This window comes from Schistocerca cancellata, chromosome 4 (assembly GCF_023864275.1).
Source record: "Schistocerca cancellata isolate TAMUIC-IGC-003103 chromosome 4, iqSchCanc2.1, whole genome shotgun sequence".
NCBI classification, from domain to species: Eukaryota; Metazoa; Arthropoda; class Insecta; order Orthoptera; family Acrididae; genus Schistocerca; species Schistocerca cancellata.
This window is the reverse complement of record NC_064629.1, coordinates 642,893,638-642,919,377: the sequence shown is the minus strand read 5'-3', so window position 1 is coordinate 642,919,377 and position 25,740 is coordinate 642,893,638. Positions and strand designations below refer to the sequence as shown.

Below are 25,740 nucleotides of genomic sequence, written 5' to 3'. Positions count from 1 at the left end.
CATGGTATGGTCATGGGCACATCAAATCACAATAGCTTGTTTCTACCATTCCTTCATGCCTCTGTGTCAGTCCATATGTCTGTGCTGATTCCATACAAATGACTGTCGCTTACACACCACTTCAATGCCACCATATAGGTCAGCAGTGGACGGCCATGTGACTATTTGTTACCAATTAGTATTGGAGGGCAGCGTGGAGGGTAAAAATTGTAGAGGGAGACCAAGGGATGAATACACTAAGCAGATTCAGAAGGATGTAGGTTGCAGTAGGTACTGGGAGATGAAGAAGCTTGCACAGGATAGAGTAGCATGGAGAGCTGCATCAAACCAGTCTCAGGACTGAAGACCACAACAACAACAACTATCTGCAGCACTCCAAAGTGACCAGTGTGCTCCTTTAAGAGCGCTAGTAAAATTTTGTTTGGTGATCATCAAATTGGTTCTCTTTTTGTCACACTTTGTAGCTGTTTCATAACCATTGCTTTGTGTGTTGTATTTTTAACTGTTCTATAACATTTGAATTGGATCAGTGTCCCTTTTACTACCGCAAATGCCTTTTTCCCTTTGGACTTATTTAAGAAATGTCATTTGTTAAATGCCCATGAGCCTGAACAAGATTTCTGTACATACTATCCAGGTCGTATGTTGAACCTTGCCTTGAATATACCCACATAGAAAATTTGGACACTTTTTTACATCCTAAGCTATGTTTCTCATGTTTGGCAGAGTTTGGTCTGTGGCCTCTGGTACTAGAAGTGTACTGCCTACATTGAAGATGACATAATCTCACCACATATCTGTTAGCAATAAGGAGAATGTCCACTTTCTCTATATTTGCTAGTTTCTTCCCAAAATTTATGCAAATAATCTTATTGTAAAATGCTGTTAGTATTTGCTTTATTTCAGTTAGGTTTTAGCTTCAGAAGAATCTAAAGTTCATTAATCACTGTAGGTTGCCCATTTGGTGGTTTCCTCCTTTTACTACACACTAGTTCCGTCTGCAAATTAATGCAGCCTATTTTTCTGTCACTTATGAAATCTTATGATAATAGTACTGATGGTCAAAGCTAGACATCCCATTTTTGGACAATTACCAAGTTTTCAGATTCAGTCTTGCCCCAGTAGCATTAGCATCGTGGTGATAATGTCATTTTTCACATCTCTGGCAACTGAAAAGAGAAATGTTACTTTGTATTTTTGTGACATGTTGCTATTTAAAGAACACTGATGCCACATTGAAATGTCTTCAGTAATTTTGCTTTCCTGTAAATTTTTGTCTTGATTTCCATGAAATCTATGTTTACTGCAGAACTTGGAAAGACTGCTTTTATAAATAAAGATATAGTAGTACCTACTTATGTCTACATAATTGTTATCCACACTGCAAGTTAAAAAATGTGGGTTCCCATTGCACTTGTAGCACGTCTTTGCAAATCTTTGAATACCGGAAATCCGAAAACTTCATAAAAAAAGTGCTTAGTTTAATTTTAAGATGAAGTTTGTTTATAGCCTGCTCACTGTACTGTACTTACACTTCACAATTTGTTATTTCTTGCAGAATTGAAGAACTGAATAAGAAATTGAACTTGAAAGAATCTGAATGTAGTAGCACATTGAAAGAGCTTGAGAATTGCAAGCAACAGGTGGATGCTGGAAAAGAAAAAATAACAGTTTTGGATTCTGAGTTATCGGAACAGAAACAGAAACTGAAAATGGTAAATCTATCAGTAACCATACAATCTTCACTTTTCCATTACCCACGTTATCTAATTGTGTGTTTTTTACAGCTTCAAGAACAGCACGAGGAATTGAAACAATCACTGAAAAATAAAGATCAGTCGTTTTCTGAAATAATAGAGCTAAAACAGAAGTCTATTGATGAATCTATTGCACAGCTGAAAAAGATGAAAGAAAAACTTGAGCATAAAGATAAAGAACTTGATGAATTACAAGTCAAACTCAAAAGCAGTGTTGAAGAAGAAAACAAAACTAAAGCAACATTGACCAAGTTAAAACAGAATTACAATTCACTGGAAGCTGAACTGAAATCAAGGTAAGGATGATACATGTAGCAATAATTTGGTAAATATGTAAAATAATTCTAAATTTTATTGTACTGTAAAGATTATAATACAAGACTTCTACAAAACTTGTAGCAGATGAAAGTTTCAACTAAGTGTAAGCAAGTGCAGCATAATCTAAGTTGAAAAAAATCTCTTATATGTTTTGAATTCAGCACCAATGACAACTTTGGAACAAGTCTGAGATACATAACTTGGCCTTACAGACTTGTTAAAATGGAATTATTAAGTAAAGATGCTTTGTGCCATTCCAGTGGGGGAAACTTTAGGAAATAATTGTGCTTCATGTGAATGGCTGCTTCTAAATTTTAGGGAACCTATGTTCACAAAGAATTTGAGGAACATTATATTACAGACACACACATTAAGTGAGAATTGTGTGATAAAATTTGTCATAGCAAGACATATTTAGAAGCATAAATGGAAGTTGTATTTCCCCTGTTCAGTGAAAAGCAATCTCATATTGCTTGTAACAGGCTCTGTCTGTAATAGTCGTACTGTATTTTATGAAGAATAAATGTAGATGTAATCATAGCTTATGAACTGCTTCCTTAAAGATGCCAAATAGTTTTTCATTACTGCAGTGATTAAAAATAGATCCCTGGGTGCTTTATTTTTGGTTTTGATAGTTTTGCATTCGAGTGAAGTTGCAATTATATCCCTTTGCAGAGACTTCAAAATTGAAGAACTGAGCTCCGCTTTGAAAAAAAGTAAAGAAGTTAGTGCTAAGCAGGAAAGTGAACGTGCAGAATTAGTTGCTAAAATTCAAGCTGGAGAAGGTGCAAAAACAGTAATTCAGCAACTGACTCAGGAGACGGTAAGTTCCTTTACTGTTAAACACAAATTGGAAACGGAACTTAAGCTGTGAGATGTAACTGTTACAAATATATTTATACTGTAGTGTTTTATTTATAAAGCAGTTTCAATATGCCTTCGTTAAAAATCTTTGGAATCAGTTGTGTTGTTATCACATTGAATGAGGAGCTGCATTGATTTCAAGCATGTCTTTGTAAGAGACCTAGTGAGTTTTCTGGCAACCATACTTAAAATATGACTTTCACTTTGCTCTTTAATTGTAGTGTTTCAGTGAATTTCATGAATTTATGAGAAAGATCTCAAAAATCACCCACCCCATCTATCTTTAATAGAAAGCTTTACATTATTTCACCAATGAACTGCTTGTTAGTTCGGTGTTATATCTACTGTGTAAGAACTAGCCTATTGTCATTACAAATTTGGTATATGAGACTATAAAGTGATACAATGCTTGTGACTGCCTTAATTAACTGGTAAATAATATGTTCTGTTGTACAAACTTGGGAGGTAGGAAGAGAGCATAATTAATATTTGTTGACTATAAAATTTATGCTTTATAACAGTAAATAAATGTGATTTAGTAATTCCAATTGCATCAGAGAGTAAATTATCTAATAATGTGCACTCAACAAATTTGGAATGCTTGCAAATGTATGACATTTAGTTTGTCATTGAGGGTGATTGCAGGTAAGGTATATAATCCTTTTAGATGAAAGTAGTTGTACTAAAAAGCTACTAGAGGCATTTTAAATGACTGGCTCATGTTCAAGTTTTATCTGAATTCGTCTTGTACTGGAACCCTGTGTTGATTTGCCTGTTCCCACATTCACTATACTTTTGATAACAGTATTCATTGAACACAAGGGAAAAAAATCCCTATTTTGTGATTTTAGATTAATAACAGCAGTTGTCAATTCATAGAAGAGCAATGCATTATTATTTTTTCGTTAAGAGCTACACTGTGTGTTGTCAAAATTGGGGCAGCTCCCTAAAACTCATGAAATGCAAATATGTACATTGTGCTGTCAGTCTGAAAAAATTAAACCATGTCCTATTTAGCCAGGACACTCGCATAAGAAAGTAAATGTTTTGTGTGTGTGTGTGTGTGTGTGTGTGTGTGTGTGTGTGTGTGAGATTGTGTGTGAAAGCAATAGGGTTCATATGTAAAATCTATGATTAAGTTGAACAGACTAAATTGAACAGGTATTAGATGTTCCCTAACCAAAAAGCTTTGTTGAAGATATATTGTCTTAAAAAATTGGGTTTTTGGCTTCAACATGTTTTCTGCAGCTCACATCTTTTGTCAGACAACTGGAACCAGGGGTTTTTAGGCATCTGTAGCTTAACTTATAATGAGTGTCAAGTGCAGTGCTAAAAAAGTGTGGACATATTTATGCCTAGTAAGTACAGCAGGAAACAGATTTCGGGTAACCCGAGCAGTCAGCATCAAACTCTCATCTTTATGAACGCAACTGTGGAGTACAAATGTACAAAATTCAAGACAAGTTTGTGACAAGCAAAGTCATAAGGGATGGGAAAGACCTGCCATGTCTCAACAGCTCATTAGAAAGATTATCCGGAAGTACAGAGTGCTTCACCACAGTGTTAAATGTAGCAGAAACCTTGCAGAAAAACAAAATCTGAAGTAAGCCAAAATGAGTGAAAGGATAGCTATGTGTGAAATATTCAACATTGTAAAAATCTACCATTTGATAGAAAATAATGAGAAATTCTGGTTTTTCATTAACTCGGTAACTGTATCAAAACCATTTGTCCAGTCTCTCAGTGTCCATGTTGGCACAGGAGGATGAAAGAGATAAGGCCAAAAATACTAAATTCTGTTTTCAGCTATGGTCCAACAAGGAAGGTGGTAGTGTGATTCAAACAGTCATCATTGTACGAACACCAAAATCCAAATAAGCGACCACAGGATATAAAGTCCTACTAAAATCACTTAACAGAGGAAAGGCAACTGAACCTGATGAAGTAGTTATGCAATAATACATAGAGTATGTGAATGAAGTTGCACCTCTTCTAGCAGCAGTCTGTCATAAGTCAGTGGAGGAGCACAGGTGGTTGGAAAATTACGAAGGTCATTTTTTGATTTCAAGAAGGGTCTTCAGACAGATGCACACACCTATAAACCTATGAGGTGTGATCAAAGACTGATGGGAATTTTTGTTTCTCTTTGAGAACCTTTATTTATTCAACATCAACTTTCTCCCCTTTAGAGTAATTCCCCTCAGATATAATACACTTGTCCCAGTGCTTTTCTAATCTTGAAAGCACTTCTGAAACTCACTTAAGGTTGTGGTGTTCAGTTCCTTCAGCGATTCTGTTTTTATCTCATCAGTGGAGGCAAAACAACATTCTTTCATGGTTCTCTTCAGCCTCAGGAATAGAAAGAAGTCACAGGGAGACATGTCCATGGCTGAGACAACATAACAGTTTTGTTTTTTGCCAAAAAATCATAAACAAGCATTGAGGTGTGACCGGGAGCATTATCGTGGTGCAATTTCAGTGGTTGGTTTTGCCACAATTCTGATGATGATTTTCTTTGGATTGCTTTACACAAACAACCCAGAACTTCCAGGTCATACTCCTTATTGACCATATGATCATACGGCAAGAACATTTGATGCACTATCCCATTGTAATTAAAGAAAAGAGTGAGAAGAACCTTCACATGTGATCAAACTCGTCAGACCCCTGCCCCCACCACTGTCCCCCAGTCTTGGCTCTTCAAGCAGTTTCCATTGGGGATGATTGGGCTTTGGTTTCGACTTCGTATCCATATGCCCATGTTTCATCATCTGTTATAACCTTCTTTAGAAGTTCTGTATAATTGTCGACTTCATTCAACAATTTCTGAGTGATTCCTACACATCATTTTTTGTTGAAAGTCAACAGTTTTGGAACAGACTTTACTGTTCCTTGTTTCATGCCCAAAACATCTGAAAAGATTGCTTGGCATGAGCCAGAGGATATGCCGACATCATCAGCAACCTCTCTGATGGTGATTTGGTGATTTTTCCAGGACCCTTTTCCTTACTTCTTCCGCATTGTCATCGGTAATTGGTGTGGTTGGGTGTCCAGGGATGTCGTTGTCTTCAACATCTTCTCAACCCCCTTTGATGTTTGTACCTCTTGTAAACTCTTGCCTTACTCATTGTAGATTCATCAAAAACCACAGTCAACATTCTGAATGTGGTAGTGCACTTTATGCCATTTTCAAGCAAAATTTAATGAAAATTCTTTGTTCCATCTTTTTCGAAAGTAAAAATTTGCCAAGCACTCGAACTGTCACCTGTAAACTAAATATTCAAAACAGCTGAAAATGCAAACATACATCAGGAACATGTGTACTGATGTGAGAAATAAAAATTGAAAATTGGTTGTATGAAGCCCACAAAATTAAAAAATTCCCGTTACTTTTTGATCACACCTCATATATGACTGACATAAGTCTGCTGTAGAATTTTGAAACACACTTGATGCTTGTTTATTATGTCCTTTCTGGAAACCATAAGTATCTGTAGAAGTCAACATAGATCCCGAAAATAATAACCATGTGAAACCCAGCTCACTCTGTTCATCCACAAAACCCAGAAGGCAGTACGTGTTGGTGGTCAGGTTGGTGCTGCTTTCTTTGACTTCCAAGGGACATTCAGTACAGTTCCCCAGTGCTGCCTAAGAACAAAAAGCAAGGATACCTTTGTGATTGGATTCAAGATTTCCTTGCAAATAGAATACAAAAATCATTCTGAATGAAGAGAAAATGTTAGACTTAAAAGTAGCTTGAGAAATGTCCTAAGGGAGTGTTATAGAACCTTTGTAATATATATAAATTGCTCGGATACGCTCCTTGATGCTATTGTCTTCCTAGAAAATCCTTAGTACAAGGATTGGCAGTTCACTCTCAATGAAAACAAATGTAACACATTGCACATAAATAGCAGGAAAGACCTGTTATTGTTTGATTGCTGAACAATCTGTGGAAAGAGTTACATTCATTTAATATCTGGGACTGTGTCCATAGATCAGATTAAAGTGGTGCAACTGCATATAACTAATTACAGGGAAGGCAGGTGCCAGATGAGAGTAATTGAAAGAATACTCACAAAGTGTAATCCAACCAATTTTAATTGACAGAGTTGATGGTCATCACAGAGCTTCCCCTTGATGGCCACATGTTTGCTTCACAGTGCAACCTCCCACATCTGGCACTGAACCATGCCAACTGACATGGGAAACACAATAGTATGTTTAAACTACACCATGATTCAAAGAAGGGATTTTGTCGTCATGTGTTTGCAAGTTCATTATTCTGAACTGATATTGTTTCCTTCCTCCAACACTGTCAAAATCCCTTCCTCTACAGGAAGAATGAAGAAGTCTTGAACAGCCTGCTGATGATGAGATATGGCTCATGAACAGAATGGCTGGACTCAGAGGAAGGTGATTCAGGTATCTGATCTTGAATTGGGTAATGCCTTTGGCAGTTATAGAACAGATGGTGTGTTGACAAACATAACTCACCATGTTAAGACTGTCAGTTAACACGGGAGAATGCTGCAACAATATGCGGGAATAATAACTAATGTGGTAAATGATGACATTCCCATCCTGAAACTAAGTTAAACAGTTATGTCTTTCTAAATGTGTCCATGCACAGTTTAGGTCATAAGGCCTTAGTTTTCAGAAAGATCAAGATCAACAGTCATCACATTTGAGAGCTTTAATGTTCATCCTTTTTTCAGTTTTACCCTATTTAATAAGACTAGAGATAATCTTTACTTCATACAAAAATTACAGAATAACATTATAATACAGGTAAAAATAACACACTATGTAGTTATAATCAGAATCCAACTCTTATCATTAACTAATTGTGCACAGATGTGTTTTCTTGAATAGAATAAAAGTTTCTTTTCTGGCAACTGTTAGGCAAAAGAAATGTGCATACATCAAAGTGTCTTTTATTCAGTTTGCACAGTGCAAAAGATTTGTTCATTTTGAATGGCTTTATGACATTTGTCAATTGATACACTGTCAAGACGAAGTTCAGGAAGAGACTGACTGTATGAAAAAATGAAATTATATGCAATAAGATTATCCAACCACAGTGGCTATGTGCCTGTGGTAGTTTAGGAATGGACATGTTGCTGTGGATTTGGATTGCTTCTCATGGTATATAACCTAATTGATGCTACCCAATATAGTCATATTATGGGTGGTTTTATGATACAATCAGTGTGAGATTTATGTCCTGAAGGATTAATTTGTTTCCAGCAGGATCAGGCCTCAGTACACATGTCAACTATGGTGCAACAATGGTTTGCAGAACAGAATGAGATTTCTCTTTTTGAAAGGCCTCTTCCTGCACCAGATCTCAGCCCCATTAAAAATCTATGGCTAGAGACAAAACAGACCATATGAGAAACCAGACCAGACTCTGCATATTGGAACATCGCCTTAGCTGGCTAGGAGGAGATGGCAGAAATTGAGATATTTATTACTCACCTTGTACTCATTTCCTCACAGTACACAGATGGCCACTGAAGCGGAAGACCTTTGGTCAAGATTTTAAGTGGTAGAAAAACCACAAGCTGTGCACCTTTGATGACCAAAAAAATTGTATTAAGAATTGTGAACTGTTACTCTGTTATTTTGGTATTCTTAATAGAGTAAAAAAAAAATTTGCTCAATAAAACAAAAAGGGGAAAAAAACAATTGCCAAATGTGGTTTTTGATTCAAATCCTGCCATTGCGCCTCAACTTATTTGCCTGTCAACTATACCATCGAACTATGACATCAATAATTTTGTGTGCTGCAGTATTCAGGCATATTTTACTGTTATTATGCGATTGACTACACCTCATGACATGAATTTCTTTTTTCATGTATGACATCCTATGGATTAGACACAGCAGTTTTTAATTGTGTATTTTTAAAGGATACATGTTTCATGCTAAGTGTCAATAAAGTATAACTTCCTCAATTACACTCTTGCAAATATAGGTGCCGTGTACTTTTATGGGCAGTACTGTACACTTTATAATATGGTTGGTTCTTGCATAATGTGGCAAGCAGCTCAAATTTCATTTGTGTGCTATTAAATTCCCATGTTGCATATAGTGTCCTTGGCCCAGAATGGTACTGTAAATACAAAATTGTGGAATCCTCGCAGAAACAGTTTTAACTGGAAAAACAGTTTTCCACAAGGAAGTATATTAAGCTTCACAGAGTTTGCTATCATCCTCCATAGCTTAAGATAAGTGAGCCAACACAGCGGCCTGAATTCAATGACTTTTTTGCTTGATTTTGCTCCTTCACCAACCGTGTAACAGCATCATGTCTGTTGAAACTGATGTTAAATATCTGTGAGACAAGGGCAGCGCATACAGTCTTTAAGTTTTAGGCAGCAACAACAATGTGGGTATGCTTCCACAATTCACAATACACATTTAGTCCACCTACATTGATAGTGATGGGCACTATTCTAGGTGTGAAAAAGTCTGTGAGGTTTCTGGAGCTTTCATTTAATTACTAACTTATATGGATACCACACCTAAGGGACTTAAAAACAAGCTCTGTTAACAAACTAAACATGTTGAAGCACAGGGCTTGCAAAGCAGCCGTTATTTCTTCTGTGGGTTTACAATGCTTTAGTGTGGTCCTGATAAGACTGTTGATGCCGGCTTTATGTATAAACGAGGACTATGTTTCTGAATATCATAATTGCCAGTCCCAGCCTCTATGTCAATAATAAGGAGTACCCATTAATCATCTGATGGCATGTTCTCATGTTACGTCAGGCTCTAAGGATGTTGTTTAATTGGCAGTCTCTTTCACCTGTTTGAGTAACTGCCTGTGTAAATAGCATTCTTAAATTGTGTACAATTAACTGTCAGTTGGGATCCTTGCAGAAGTAAACATAGTGACGTTTGGTGAGGACAAAGGAAACTGGGCCAAGGTTGCATTGGACATTGGCACTGGTTGATAAGGTGCAGAATTATTTTGAACTTAGAAATGAGTACAAGAGTGATAACATGACAGACTGTATATTTAAGAGATTATTTTACATTTTAAATCAGCACCACAGCTCTATGCCAATCTACAGAAATGGGTCTAAGCAGAGAGACAACTTTGGCTGCTCTTCGGTTCACCCCACAAATCACTGTCTACAACTCAGAATATGCAATAGTAAGGACACTAAGGCAGCTAAGATGTGTTCGAGCTACACAAATTCCTCATGTGTTTTCTCTGAGTGAATTGCATCCAGAGAAGTAGGTGATATTTTGCCAGCTACTAGGACATATGGGGCATTTGACACAATGGATGGCCTATGCAGCAACGAAGAAGGTCTGCACAATACTTTTAGTGTCGAGGTGTAAGACCCTTTTTTAATGCCCAAGCTTTTGAGTCACAGGGCACGTGTTGACTGGAAGAAAAGTGCCAGGAAAGTGAGGGTCAAATAACTGTGGCAAGTAAAAGTGATTATCCAACAGTGACCAAGTGCTTCCTACTTGCCACGTGATATGCACAATCCTGTGGTGGAATAACTTTATGGGTACACTATGTATTAGATCATTATGTTTTATATGCATAGAAGAGGGTATCTCTGCAATTAGCTATGAACTTGGCCTCGATTTTAGCAGAGGTTGGAGAAGTGTATAGAGATTTTAAAAAAATTTGAGGGGCTCTGGAAAGCCCTATCTTTCCATTGTTAAAATAGCACTTGTAAATTACATGTTTTCTCAGAAAGTACTTGAGCTTCAGTTGTTGAGGATGGATTATCTTCATCTCCTGCAAACTCCTCCTCCAACTTCCTCTTTGTCCTCCTCTTGTTTACACTATCTAGCATTTCTAGGCTATTTACAGCCCTCTCAGCAGCCAAAAGACATTCCTTGGTCTAAAGCAAGCATCGTTCATACCATTTTGAAACCTATCTTCATTCCCATATTTTGAAATACTTTGCACCTTACAACATTGCCATCATTGAAAGTAGCAACAGTATCATACACATCAAAGTGAAGTGTTTCTATTCCAACAAACACAGTCTTGGGGATTCTTGACCATATAACACTATTCACTCTTTCATTGGGGTTTTGCGTTTTTCCATGAACACACTTTTTCAACAGTTCATGTGCTACTAAGTCTCTGAAAATAGGTTTTATCACCTTCATTACCGCTTCTGGCAGACTATGCTTATGAGTGTACACTTCAGCAGTTATCTATCTGTTGTTGTACTTACACCAACTGTTTTCTCCCGTTGGATGCAAGGAACGATGAGGACTTTCACCAGTTGAAAAAGTGTGTGTGTGTGTGTGTGGGGGGGGGGGGGGGGGGGGGGGAAGAAAAGATCCCAACAGCCTTCTCCATTTCGTCGATACTGTGTGTCTTACCTAATAGCCACATCATAATAGTTTTGTATTTTGTCATTTATACTGTCAGTTAACCTTTCCTTCCCATTCAACCCTTTACCATCACTGAGCTTTTGTTTTTTGTAGGAAACTTTCAGTTGCCAAAGTCTAGATCCCATTCATTTCTGTACATGTCCAAGACACTCAAATTTCCGCACTATGTCATTATCACCATAGGAATTCAGTTCTTGAGTATGTTTGAAACTTATAGAATCACAATGTACATTCTGGTGGCAGATACTACACCATGAAGAGATGTGTCCCTGTTTATACCAAGTACTATTGAATCCTGCAGTCAAGTCTCTGTTACATCACGGCTTTCTATTACTGACTCTTCCACAGCTTCCTTCATAGATTCTGTACTGATATCTTCTACTTTAGACTCTATAAATCTATTATAGTTCATAAACTTGGTTGGGGGATTTGGAAGATTCATCATGCCACAGAAAACTGTACCTGCAGTAGCACCCTCACCAATTGTACACAGGGCACAAACAGATCTAATGTCATGTTCATGGATTTTGCTACCATTTTCTTCATTTGGAGTCACTGCGACATTGTTCCACAAAATGGTCATGTATGAACACTTACCACAAAGTTCCATTTCACTGGCAAGTTCTACGTGATTTTTTATAGATTGTTCCATACCGACTTCACTACACTGAATACATCTTACACAGTTTGAAAAAATTCTGCTAGGAACTGACATATCAAATATTTCATTCACATCCTATTCACCCATAAAACAATCATACTTTTCATTAACTGAACCAAGCTTCCTCTGCTACGTACTTTCTCACTTTCATTGCAGTAGGCCGGTGTACCAGCAAGAGTAGGTTCACACACTTGGTTATTGTCTTTATTGTTTACTGTAATAACACCTACCTTTGGCTTTCCAATATTTCTCCATTTCGTGAAAGCCTACAGAGGATTTCTAGACACGTTATGTTTACCCATGATTATCCTTCAATAAAACAAAAACTTCAATGAACAGAATTCACTAAGAACAATGTCAGGATTCCAAAAGAGTAAATAAACATGAAACACACAACAATTGAGTAAGCGATATGTATCGAATTATCACAGGTTAGCCCCAACATTTATTTTCTCTCACATCAATAAAATGTACATGTGAGCATGTAGCTTCATGAGTACAACATTTGACAGCAACAGTGGCACAGTGGATCATGCCCATGCAGAATTATTTCAAAAATATTTTTAAAATAGTTGTAGTCTTCTGAACTGAATAAATTATATGTCAATTGAAAGAGGAAAGTCTGTAGATTTTTAAAACACAAAAAAGTAAAAATTACGCATTCATGATTTTGAACCTTTCCAAAGCCCCATAATAGAGCACACATTTTAACTTATTGCATATTGGCAGACACTTTTACTTTTTCAGTATCAGTGGTCAACCAGCCACTTATATGAGGGAGAAAAAGTTGTTAACACCCTCTATACTTCTTCAGTGTTCATTTTTAACAAAAAATCATTTTGTTTGAGCATTAACGTTTCATGAAATTATGGTGGTGTGTGCAGCAGTGAGGGTATGTGCACTTGTTCATGCACTTGAGCCTGTGCAGAATGCCATCCAACGATTTTGACATATTTCAGAATGGCAGGCTCTTACCCATTGTTTGTACCAATGGTTAGCCAGTCACATTAATTTGAAATGGATTTTTGATTTGGAAGTTCTTTATTTACTTGTTTATTTTAAGCTTGAAAAGGTCTAACCTCACTTGTTCATTGAGTGCACTAGATCCAAACCAACTCTAATTTACAGTGAAGATATTAAGTTAATAATTGCCTGTCTAAGGAGTACATGAAATAATCTAATTACTCCTATATTTCATGTTATATGATAAGAAATAAATCATCTCATATAAAGTAATAGGTTGACCACACGTATTGTTGACAAACTATTCCTCATATGGATGATATCTAAAAAAACTTTGTTTTGCAAAAACTGTTGCACAACACTTCTGAAAAAGGCGGCCAGAGCGCTGTAAATTTGCAATGTTTCAAAAAAGAAGGCTTTATTTTTTAAAGAAAAGTTGGGTTGTACTGTGACTTGCAATTGATGTAACAAAGATTCAGCACAGGCTATCCTGCAAGTAATGAATGACACTGCTTTGTAAGAACTCAAAGGAAGGACTGGCACTCAGAAACTATATACTATAAGTAACTGATGTCAACTGAAATGTATGTGGAGACTTCTTTAAAATGATTACATTGAAAATCATTAATGCTTATTTTAGGAAGTGAACCTTGGTTTTCACATTCCTGTAAAAGAGTGAACAACACAGTGTTTCAACATAAGCTGGTGATTATAAACCTAGGGTGTCCAACCTTTTAGCTTACCTGGACAACACTGCGAGAAGACAAGTGTTTTTAGGCCACACATAATATACTTAGCACTAACAAAAACCACTGGGGGGAGGGTAATAGTGATGGTCAGAGGTATATAATTAACACATTTAAGTAATTTAGAATTTATTAATTTATGATTTTTTTTTTATTTTAAAGAAGCAAGATCGAATTATTTGACATTTCATGTATGATATTTCATTATTATGCTCATTTCTTGAGCTGCATGTGGGCCATGGGTTGATCACCCATGTTATAGGCGTGTATTTCAGATGCCCAGAATTCAGTTTTACTAATTACCTGTGATGGATAAACATAAATATGCTGGCACCCTGACTTTTGATGTTTTAGACAGCAAAGTACAAATAAGCATGCTGTAATTCCATTATTTGCAACTGACTAACATCAGAGTGATTCCTGCAATCTGCTGCGGCGTGTTTACTGCTTGGAAACTTCCTGGCAGTGAATCCCTTTCTGGCATAACTTCCAAGAAACTGCAATTTAGAAAAATAACATAACAGCATTATAAAATTGAAGTGTGATTTCACAGTTAAGAGTATTTCACTTATAACTATGATTGTGAACTAAGTTTGCACGACACTGTGTGTGCATGTGTGTAAATGAAAGGAATGCTGTTTCTTTCAGTCATTTTCAACTACATTTAGGAAATCAGTCTCTCTGCCTAGGCTCCACAGTGTTTCTGTGTGAACTTGGCCCTAGGTAGTCACAATGATGTCTCTCAGTGGCAGCCATTATCTTTCCGAATGAGCCACAGATAAGTATAAAAGTGTTCAATCTTGGAGATCTACTAGCTGCTGAACATTTCTTTGGACATCCAGCTTTTTTTAAAAAAAAGATTCATCCAGGGGTGACAGCATTTCTATGATAATGTAGTGTTTCAGTGTCCAAGTGGAAAAGAAATTTGTATCTCTATTATGCTGGTGAACATCCAACTGTGCTTTGTGCAGTGTAAAGAAAACTATCCCGTGCTATGGTACTTCAAAAAAGAATTGCCCTGGCAGATGCACCATACCATATGACCATGTTAGCCCATAAAGATGACTGCTTGCTCCACCAAAAACTGGCAAAATGATTAACAGATCTTGGGCATTTCCAACAATATCTATATCACACATCATCTTTGTTATCTGTAATTAAGATCCTACATGTTTTAACAATATAAACAGTATTTTAGAAAAATACTTAGGTTTAGAACTTAAAAATTTGATATTTAGCTGTATGTACACAGTAATTAATTTTTAAATGTTCCAGACTTCATTACAAGAGAAAATGAAATCATTAGAAAAGAAAGAGGATGAGAAAAATAAATATGTCCAAGAGTTAAAAATGCAGATTCAGAATGTTACAACTAAGTACCAAGAATGTATGAAGGAACTGGAAATAAAAGAAGCAGAATTAAAATCAATGGAAGGCTCCTTGGGGACAATGAGCAATAATGCATCTGAGTTGCAGAGATCTTTGGAAGAAAAGGTACGTAAAATTTTGCATTCTTGTGAAGAATCCATTTAAAATGTTGAAAATAGCAATTTTACACAATGTATTGTTAATATATTTCTAAATGGTTCTCTCTAATGCAATCAATGTATTACTGTTGAATACACTTCATGATTTATTGTTGAAGTGAAGTGAAATAGGAGCCCGATGTGTGAACATGGTATCGCTTTTCCTGGCGGTAAAGTGTGAATTTAATTTAATTTTATTCTGCTCGTATATAAAAAGTAATTATTTGGAAATTTGTGGTACGTTCTATGGGGCCAAACTGCTGAGGTCATTGGTCCCTAGGCTATTTATTTGTACCATGATGTCCTTAAAAAAGAAGCACTTCTCCTTTCTTACGTCCTTCCTTCCGTATGCCCAGTTATAGAGTGTGTTTGAACTTGTTAGCTCCGTCTGACAGCGTCCTTTTCTTCTTTGCCAAAATCTCTCTGCGAATTTGCTATGTTGTTTCTCGTGTTCCTGTGTCCATTATTTTCCAGTGGTCATTTTAGCTTTCTCCATGAATGTGCGATTTGCAGCAAGAAATTCAAAGGCTTTGCTTTCTACAATGGTATCATCTGTGGTGATCATTTCTCATAAGCCCCCTTAATTTTCTTCTAAAGAAGTGATTTTTACCTTATTTAAATTTATTGTGTTAAGAATTTTTTTAGTAAATCTAGTACTGTCCATTCTGCATGTGTGACCATAGAATTTCAAGTGTCTTCTACGTATTGCATCAGTGAGCCTATCAGTTGCTGTGTATGTGTCTGCAGTATTTCTTTTTTTTTTTCCCCTTTAATCAATATACCGTTTGTATTAATGTGACTATAAATTTCTCTGAGAATTTTTTGCTGTTCCTCTCCACTTTCATCAGCTTTTTAGTGGCTACCATGAAATATAGTTTTCGTGGCATATAATGCTTCAGGCAAAACAGCTGTCTTGTAATGTTGAAGTTTCACATTAAAAGATATCACTCATTTATTGTAGCACTTTCATGTTATTCTGTATGTTTTCTTGAGTTTGGTGACTCTTCCTAAATTGGCCAGTCCAGATGGTACTATGATTTCTGTGAGATATTTAAAAGAAGACACATATGAAGTTGTCACATATTTAATTTCTGTTGGGCCTCTTCTGATACTTTTATGTAAATTTTTCCATCAAATGATTCTTCTTATATGATATTTGAAGGCCTGTCTCTGATGCTATCTTGCTTAACTTCGTAATGGCATACTTGTCTTACTGAAGATAGATAGATCATCAGCAAAAGCTTCACTTTGATTCTCGTATCTTACACTATGTTAAACAGAAATGGGGAGAGACCATCTCCTTATCAAACTCCTCTAAATGCTTCAAAATGCTCAGTTATTTCAGTAATAAACTTCACTTGAGGTTCTGTGTCTGTGAGACTCTGTCTGGTTAGTTCACTAATCATCCTGCATAGTCTGAACTCTTCTAATCATCCTGCCTACTCTGAACTCTTCTAAAGTGTCCTAAATGGTTTGCCTGCCAGCAGAGCCATACACTTTCTTTTGAGCCACAAAGTTGACGAATGTGTTGGGACTTTCATGTATTCTTAAAAATTAATACCTTCAGCAACCAAATTTGCTTGTCACACGATCTACCTTTCCTGAAGCCTGCTTAATACTCAAAAATCAAATGTTCTGTTTACTCTTGAACCTGTTTAAGAGAATTTTGGATAAAATCTTTTATATAACTGGAAAAAGAGATTGTCCTCTGTGGTTGTTGATGTCTTTCCTATCACCTGTTTTATGCAATGTATGTGTAACAACTTTTTTCCAGTGCTTTGGAATTGTTCCAGTTTTCCATTTTTTGTTAAGAGTACAAAAATTCTTCTTATGAGTTCGTCTTCTTCTATTTTTGACATGTGTGCAGTTATGCCATCCTCTCTACGTCATTTTCTATTTTTGTGTGATTGAATTATCTCACTTGTTTCTTGGTGTATACCCAGATAGATCCTCATAGAATGTCGTGTAGAAATTTCAGGTGTTGTTTTCTTGAATTCATACTGTATCTCTATGAGATTGCTTTTGTCGTAGGGACATTTTTTGCAGAAAATTGTTTTTTGAGGTTGATTTTTGTATCTACAAGGAGGACTCCCATCTTTCAAATGTGTGTTGTCCATACCATTGACTCCATACCAATGATCACTCATGGACAACTTCATCGTGAATTGTCAACTATGTTTATGTTTCTAGGTTGGCTGTCATAATTTAGTGGCTGATGCCTGTACTGTGTTGTGGAGGTCTGACCACTCCTTGGGATCTTCTTCTTGTATATCACAAGTGAAATCCTCAGCACTCTTCTCCAGGCAGTCTGTATTAACTCTAGGAAATCATTGCCCTTAAATTTGGATCTGTTTGGGTGGAACCTAATTTTAATTTGTGTTAAGTTGTGATCTGAATCAATGACTCCCTTCTATACACAGACATTTTGAACGTACATATCCTTTCCAGAAATTGACACATGACCAATCTGAAATTCCACTAATAATGAGTTTGGCGATTTCCACATTTTCTCTCTGTATAGAGGTCTTGCAAACTGTGGAGACACAGGACTCCATGCAGATGATGAACAAAAGCTTATTAGACATTCTCCATTCTTATTCATCCATTGATGCACTGGGTGAATTCCTATTATTGAAAAGGATTTCTTTTCCATGCCATCTTATGCCTTAAAATCACCTAATAAACTTCTCTTGCTTGTCATCCTCTAGTGTTTCCTAAAAATCTACTTTCTGAAGATTTTTCTTGCTATCACTATTAATGGGGCATAAGCTTTGTTGCTTGATTTCGCTGTATGGACTGAAATTCTTTCGTGTGGGGATGTAAGGTCATCAACTGAATCTCGAATTGTTTTCCTTACTGCTCTTAAAGTCCAAGTATTGATAAATTGCCTTTGATTTTTACTGATTGTTGTCCTTTAAATATCCTGCAGTTCTCGAAGTTGAAATGGTTTTCAACTAGGAAATATGTTTCATAAATTAGTAGGATCTCAGTGGCAAATTATCTAGGATGTCAGTCAATTGTTTAAGTTTTCCAGTTTTTGGCAGGGTCCTGATATTAATAGCTCTTGAAAAGTTCTTTTTCTTGGGATGAAGAGATTTTGAGGAGATCTGATTCTTCTGTGCGTGATGTTCCCGATGCCACAGAATCTGATGATCAGAAACAACTGTACTTCCATCCAGGGCCTGTACAATTGTATTGGTACCATTAGTTCCATCATGATGATTTTACAAGTTGAATGCATAATGGAGAGTGTTCTTTAGAATAATAACACAGAATTACAGCTTGATTGTTGGGATCAAGAGGGGTGTCTAGATGTTCTCCAACTAAGTTATGTTTGGTCTGGTAGAGCTAGTTTAGATTGCTCAAGTTTTCTGGCATTCCTATCTGCTGCCTTCCACGTGGGAGTATCACATCTCCCCCTGCTATGACAGTGCAACAGGCTCATGGAAAAAAGAAGCAGGTAACTACATACATTTCTTTTTGTTATATGTAAAAAAACTCTATTTGAAACTGATTCAAGGATTGTTCAGAATGTGTAAACCCATTTATAAACACTTCACATTCAGAATTTATTTTCTGACTTACTACACTCATGCTCATAAATTAAGGATAACTGCAGAATGTGGCACTACACAAAACTGTCACTAATAGCATAGGCACACAGGTAACACACACGATACAGATCTGTAAGTTCACGGTATCAGTGATAAGTTGAAAAAACCATCCCGAAACAAATGTGCTACAAAACGCCACTGTTTCCTGCGTATGTACCCCGACATCAATATGGGATATGATCACCATGCACACATACACAGGCCACACAATGGGTTCATATACTCTGGATCAGGTGGTCAAGCAGCTGCTGGGGTATATTATCCCATTCTTGCACCAGTGCCTGTCGGAGCTCCTGTAGTGTCATAGGGGTTTGAAGACACGCAGTGATACGTCGACCAAGAGCATCCCAGACGTGCTCAATGGGGTTTAGGTCTGGAGAACAGGTAGGCCACTCCATTTGCCTGATATCTTTTGTTTCAAGGTACTCCTCCACGATGGCAGCTCAGTGGAGCCATGCATTATCATCCCTCAGGAGGAAGGTGGGACCCACTGCACCCCTGAAAAGGTGGACATACTGGTGCAAAATGGCATCCTGATACACCTGACCTGTTATAGTTCCTCTGTCAAAGTCATGCAGGGGTGTACGTGCACCAATCATAATCCCACCCCACACCATCAAACCACGACCTCCATACAGGTCCCTTTCAAGGATATTAAGGGGTTGGTACCTGGTTCCTGGTTCACTCCAGATGAAAACCCGGTGAGAATCACTCTTCAGACTATACCTGGACTCGTCCGTGAACATAACATGGGACCACTGTTCCAATGACCATGTACTGGGTTCTTGACATCAGGCTTTACAGGCTCTCCTGTGACCAGGGGTCAATGGAATGCACCTTGCAGGTCTCCGGGCGAATAAACCATGCCTGTTCAGTCGTCTGTAGACTGTGTGTCTGGAGACAACTGTTCCAGTGGCTGCGGTAAGCTCCCGAGCAAGGCTACCTGCAGTACTCCGTGGTCGTCTGTGGGCACTGATGGTGAGATATTGGTCTTCTTGTGGTGTTGTACACTGTGGACATCCTGTACTGTAGTGCCTGGACACGTTTCCTGTCTGCTGGAATTGTCGCCATAATCTTGAGATCACACTTTGTGGCACACGGGGGGCCCGTGCTACGACCTACTGTGTTTGACGAGCCTCCAGTCGGCTTAGTATTCTACCCCCCATAACGTCATCAATATGTGTTCTTTGAGCCATTTTCAACACACAGTCACCATTAGCACATCTGAAAATGTCTGCACTCTTACTCACTGCACCGTACTCCGACATGCACCAGCACACCTCTGCGTATGTAGACTGCTGCCAGCACCACCGTGCGACGACCACAGGTCAAATGCACTGCATAGTCATACCCCGAGGTGATTTAAACCCGCAAACTGACAACCAGAGCATTGTTTCACCATGTATCAGCATTATCCTTAATTTATGAGCACAAGTGTATATGTCGATAACATTATCTTCATCTATAAAGTGTTTCGAGCAGCCATAATATCTGTGATTTACTGTGCTTTGTTGACATATAATTTTTTAGGACTTTAGACTCTTATAGACTTAAAACAGTGGCAGATTGGCAGTGCTGTCTTAGTTGGTTTATTGGTGACAACATTTGCAGTTATACTATGGAGCTATCATATGTAGTTTCATGACATCATGTAGAGTTCATTTAAATATTTCATCTAATAAATGCAGTAGCTGAGAAAATAAAACTTACTGATGGAGGTAGTGAGTCATAGAAGAAGATTATTATATCTGATACAAATTAGGCTGCCATAAGAGTAACTGCTGATTTTGTACATCTGAGGATCGTTGTTCACCAAATAACAGTACACTGAGAACTTCAGGTAATGTAATGATTTGGGTTGTCACGACTTTTCAGTGACCCATAAGATCACATTAAATGTGAAGGTTTCAAGTAAGTACTGAAAAACTGTTTTAGGTCCTGTGTTCATTTCATGGCACATTGATTGTTCCCAGTAGAGACTTTCATCTTCCCACTCACACAACTGGAAATATCAGAACTACATGAATGAGATTAATGATAAAGTAATATGTTCTCCTTCATTTCCACATTGCTGGTTATTAACAGTCATTTTGTTCTGCTTTGCACCAATTACTGTCTTCTAGCATCTCTCAAGAAACTGTAACAGTTTATTTGTGAAGCTGCCTGCCGCCGTTGGATAAGCAGCTGCAGCAGCAAGTCGTATACTCCTAGCTCACTCATTTGTTACATAGTTTAATTCTTAATTTCTTTGCGTGTTTTTGGTACTTGCATTGTTTAATTCATAAATTTCGGGCGTATTATAGTATTTGAGAGTTGTAGCATCGCGTTTTAGTACCTGAATAGTGTAAATTCGCGTAGTCGTCTGTCAACTGTTTTTGTTTTGAACGGCCAGTGTCGGTTGGTCACAGTCAGTGTGCTCCCTGCCGCCGTTGGATAAGCAGCTGCAGCAGCAAGTCGTATACTCCTAGCTCACTCATTTGTTACATAGTTTAATTCTTAATTTCTTTGCGTGTTTTTGGTACTTGCATTGTTTAATTCATAAATTTCGGGCGTATTATAGTATTTGAGAGTTGTAGCATCACGTTTTAGTACTCGAATAGTGTTAAATCGCGTAGTCTCCTTCCGCCGCCGAGCAGTGTGTCAGCAGTGCACAAGTGGCAGCATTACTGCATTTACTAGGCAATCTTGTATTTTAATAACCGCTTCAATTTTGTGTCGTTTTGTTTGCGCTCTCTGTAGATTAGTTCAGATGTTCTTTGCACAGTTTTTAGCATGGATAGGGACTGCAACTGCTGTGTTCGGATGCAGGCTGAGTTGGCATCCCTTCGCTCCCAGCTTCAGGCAGTGTTGGCTTCGGTCACACAGCTTGAGGCTGTTGCCAATGGGCATCACTGTGGGGGTCCGGATGGGGGTTTGTCGGGGACGGCCAGCTCGTCCCACGCATCCCCCGATCGGACTACGACTGTGGTTGCCCGGGATACTGCCCGCATTGAGGCTGATCCCTCACCTGTGGTAGAGTGGGAGGTCGTCTCAAGGTGTGGCAGGGGGCGAAAGACATTCCGGAGGGCTGAACGGAAGGCCTCTCCAGTTTGTCTGACGAACCGGTTTCAGGCTCTGTCTCAGGCTGATACTGATCTTCAGCCTGACATGGCTGCTTGTCCTGTTCCAGAGGTTGCCCCTCAGTCTGCAAGATCCGGGCAGTCGCAGAGGGTGGGCTTACTGGTAGTTGGGAGCTCCAACGTCAGGCGCGTAATGGGGCCCCTTAGGGATATGGCAGCAAGGGAGGGGAAGAAAACCAAAGTGCACTCCGTGTGCATACTGGGGGGAGTCATTCCAGATGTGGAAAGGGTCCTTCCAGATGCCATGAAGGGTACAGGGTGCACCCATCTGCAGGTGGTCGCTCATGTCGGCACCAATGATGTGTGTCGCTATGGATCGGAGGAAATCCTCTCTGGCTTCCGGCGGCTATCTGATTTGGTGAAGACTGCCAGTCTCGCTAGCGGGATGAAAGCAGAGCTCACCATCTGCAGCATCGTCGACAGGACTGACTGCGGACCTTTGGTACAGAGCCGAGTGGAGGGTCTGAATCAGAGGTTGAGACGGTTCTGCGACCATGTGGGCTGCAGATTCCTCGACTTGCGCCATAGGGTGGTGGGGTTTCGGGTTCCGCTGGATAGGTCAGGAGTCCACTACACGCAACAAGCGGCTACACGGGTAGCAGGGGTTGTGTGGCGTGGGCTGGGCGGTTTTTTAGGTTAGATGGCCTCGGGAAAGTGCAGAAAGGGCAACAGCCTCAACGGGTGCGGGGCAAAGTCAGGACATGCGGGGACCAAGCAGCAATCGGTATTGTAATTGTAAACTGTCGAAGCTGCGTTGGTAAAGTACCGGAACTTCAAGCGCTGATAGAAAGCACCGAAGCTGAAATCGTTATAGGTACAGAAAGCTGGCTGAAGCCAGAGATAAATTCTGCCGAAATTTTTACAAAGGCACAGACGATGTTTAGAAAGGATAGATTGCATGCAACCGGTGGCGGAGTGTTCGTCGCTGTTAGTAGTAGTTTATCCTGTAGTGAAGTAGAAGTGGATAGTTCCTGTGAATTATTATGGGTGGAGGTTACACTCAACAACCGAGCAAGGTTAATAATTGGCTCCTTTTACCGACCCCCCGACTCAGCAGCATTAGTGGCAGAACAACTGAGAGAAAATTTGGAATACATTTCACATAAATTTTCTCAGCATGTTATGGTCTTAGGTGGAGATTTCAATTTACCAGATATAGACTGGGACACTCAGATGTTTAGGACGGGTGGTAGGGACAGAGCATCGAGTGACATTATACTGAGTGCACTATCCGAAAATTACCTCGAGCAATTAAACAGAGAACCGACTCGTGGAGATAACATCTTGGACCTACTGATAACAAACAGACCCGAACTATTCGACTCTGTAAGTGCAGAACAGGGAATCAGTGATCATAAGGCCGTTGCAGCATCCCTGAATATGGAAGTTAATAGGAATATAAAAAAAGGGAGGAAGGTTTATCTGTTTAGCAAGAGTAATAGAAGGCAGATTTCAGACTACCTAACAGATCAAAATGAAAATTTCTGTTCCGACACTGACAATGTTGAGTGTTTATGGAAAAAGTTCAAGGCAACCGTTAAATGCGTTTTAGACAGGTACGTGCCGAGCAAAACTGTGAGGGACGGGAAAAACCCACCGTGGTACAACAACAAAGTTAGGAAACTACTGCGAAAGCAAAGAGAGCTTCACTCCAAGTTTAAACGCAGCCAAAACCTCTCAGACAAACAGAAGCTAAACGATGTCAAAGTTAGCGTAAGGAGGGCTATGCGTGAAGCGTTCAGTGAATTCGAAAGTAAAATACTAGGTACCGACTTGACAGAAAATCCTAGGAAGTTCTGGTCTTACGTTAAATCAGTAAGTGGCTCGAAACATCATGTCCAGACACTCTGGGATGATGATGGCATTGAAACAGAGGATGACAAGCGTAAAGCTGAAATACTAAACACCTTTTTCCAAAGCTGTTTCACAGAGGAAGACCGCACTGCAGTTCCTTCTCTAAATCCTCGCACCAACGAAAAAATGGCTGACATTGAAATAAGTGTCCAAGGAATAGAAAAGCAACTGGAATCACTCAACAGAGGAAAGTCCACTGGACCTGACGGGATACCAATTCGATTCTACACAGAGTACGCGAAAGAACATGCCCCCCTTCTAACAGCCGTGTACCGCAAGTCTCTAGAGGAACAGAAGGTTCCAAATGATTGGAAAAGAGCACAGGTAGTCCCAGTCTTCAAGAAGGGTCGTCGAGCAGATGCGCAAAACTATAGACCTATCTCTCTGACGTCGATCTGTTGTAGAATTTTAGAACATGTCTTTTGCTCGAGTATCATGTCGTTTTTGGAAACTCAGAATCTACTATGTAGGAATCAACATGGATTCCGGAAACAGCGATCGTGTGAAACCCAACTCGCATTATTTGTTCATGAAACCCAGAAAATATTAGATACAGGCTCCCAGGTAGATGCCATTTTCCTTGACTTCCGGAAGGCGTTCGATACAGTTCCGCACTGTCGTCTGATAAACAAAGTAAGAGCCTACGGAATATCAGACCAGCTGTGTGGCTGGATTGAAGAGTTTTTAGCAAACAGAACACAGCATGTTGTTCTCAATGGAGAGGCATCTACAGACGTTAAAGTAACCTCTGGCGTGCCACAGGGGAGTGTTATGGGACCATTGCTTTTCACAATATATATAAATGACCTAGTAGATAGTGTCGGAAGTTCCATGCGGCTTTTCGCGGATGATGCTGTAGTATACAGAGAAGTTGCAGCATTAGAAAATTGTAGCGAAATGCAGGAAGATCTGCAGCGGATAGGCACTTGGTGCAGGGAGTGGCAACTGACCCTTAACATAGACAAATGTAATGTATTGCGAATACATAGAAAGAAGGATCCTTTATTGTATGATTATATGATAGCGGAACAAACACTGGTAGCAGTTACTTCTGTAAAATATCTGGGAGTATGCGTGCGGAACGATTTGAAGTGGAATGATCATATAAAATTAATTGTTGGTAAGGCGGGTACCAGGTTGAGATTCATTGGGAGAGTCCTTAGAAAATGTAGTCCATCAACAAAGGAGGTGGCTTACAAAACACTCGTTCGACCTATACTTGAGTATTGCTCATCAGTGTGGGATCCGTACCAGATCGGGTTGACGGAGGAGATAGAGAAGATCCAAAGAAGAGCGGCGCGTTTCGTCACAGGGTTATTTGGTAACCGTGATAGCGTTACGGAGATGTTTAACAAACTCAAGTGGCAGACTCTGCAAGAGAGGCGCTCCGCATCGCGGTGTAGGTTGCTCGCCAGGTTTCGAGAGGGTGCGTTTCTGGATGAGGTATCGAATATATTGCTTCCCCCTACTTATACCTCCCGAGGAGATCACGAATGTAAAATTAGAGAGATTAGAGCGCGCACAGAGGCTTTCAGACAGTCGTTCTTCCCGCGAACCATACGTGACTGGAACAGGAAAGGGAGATAATGACAGTGGCACGTAAAGTGCCCTCCGCCACACACCGTTGGGTGGCTTGCGGAGTATAAATGTAGAAGATGTAGAAGAATGACAAACTCTCCGTGACCACCAGTAAGCATCTAACACTAGTACAACAACCAGTTATGAATTTCTTGAAATAAGACAGTCTCGGTTGCAAAATCTCTTTTATTTGCAGGAACTGACCCATTTCACCCTTTTGGGGCATCATCAGATTGGCCTAGGGATGAAAAATGACAACAGTGAGGCATATACAGATTAAAGTGGGTAAATAGAGTTAATATGAGTACACAGAAGACGCAAAGTTCCAAGCTGTGCAGCCAACTCTACAATTGACCGTAAC

The 25,740-nt window shown here is 39.0% G+C and overlaps 1 protein-coding gene across 1 annotated transcript in view; it reads left to right on the top strand.

Annotated features, from left to right (window-relative positions):
- Positions 1-25,740, top strand: part of LOC126183517 (early endosome antigen 1-like) — a 214,041-nt gene that overhangs the window by 152,652 nt on the left and 35,649 nt on the right. Inside the window, exons 7-10 of the mRNA XM_049925573.1 lie at positions 1,559-1,715; positions 1,788-2,053; positions 2,751-2,898; positions 14,964-15,182. Coding sequence (XP_049781530.1) covers positions 1,559-1,715; positions 1,788-2,053; positions 2,751-2,898; positions 14,964-15,182 — 790 coding nt within the window. The remainder of the gene's footprint in view (positions 1-1,558; positions 1,716-1,787; positions 2,054-2,750; positions 2,899-14,963; positions 15,183-25,740) is intronic.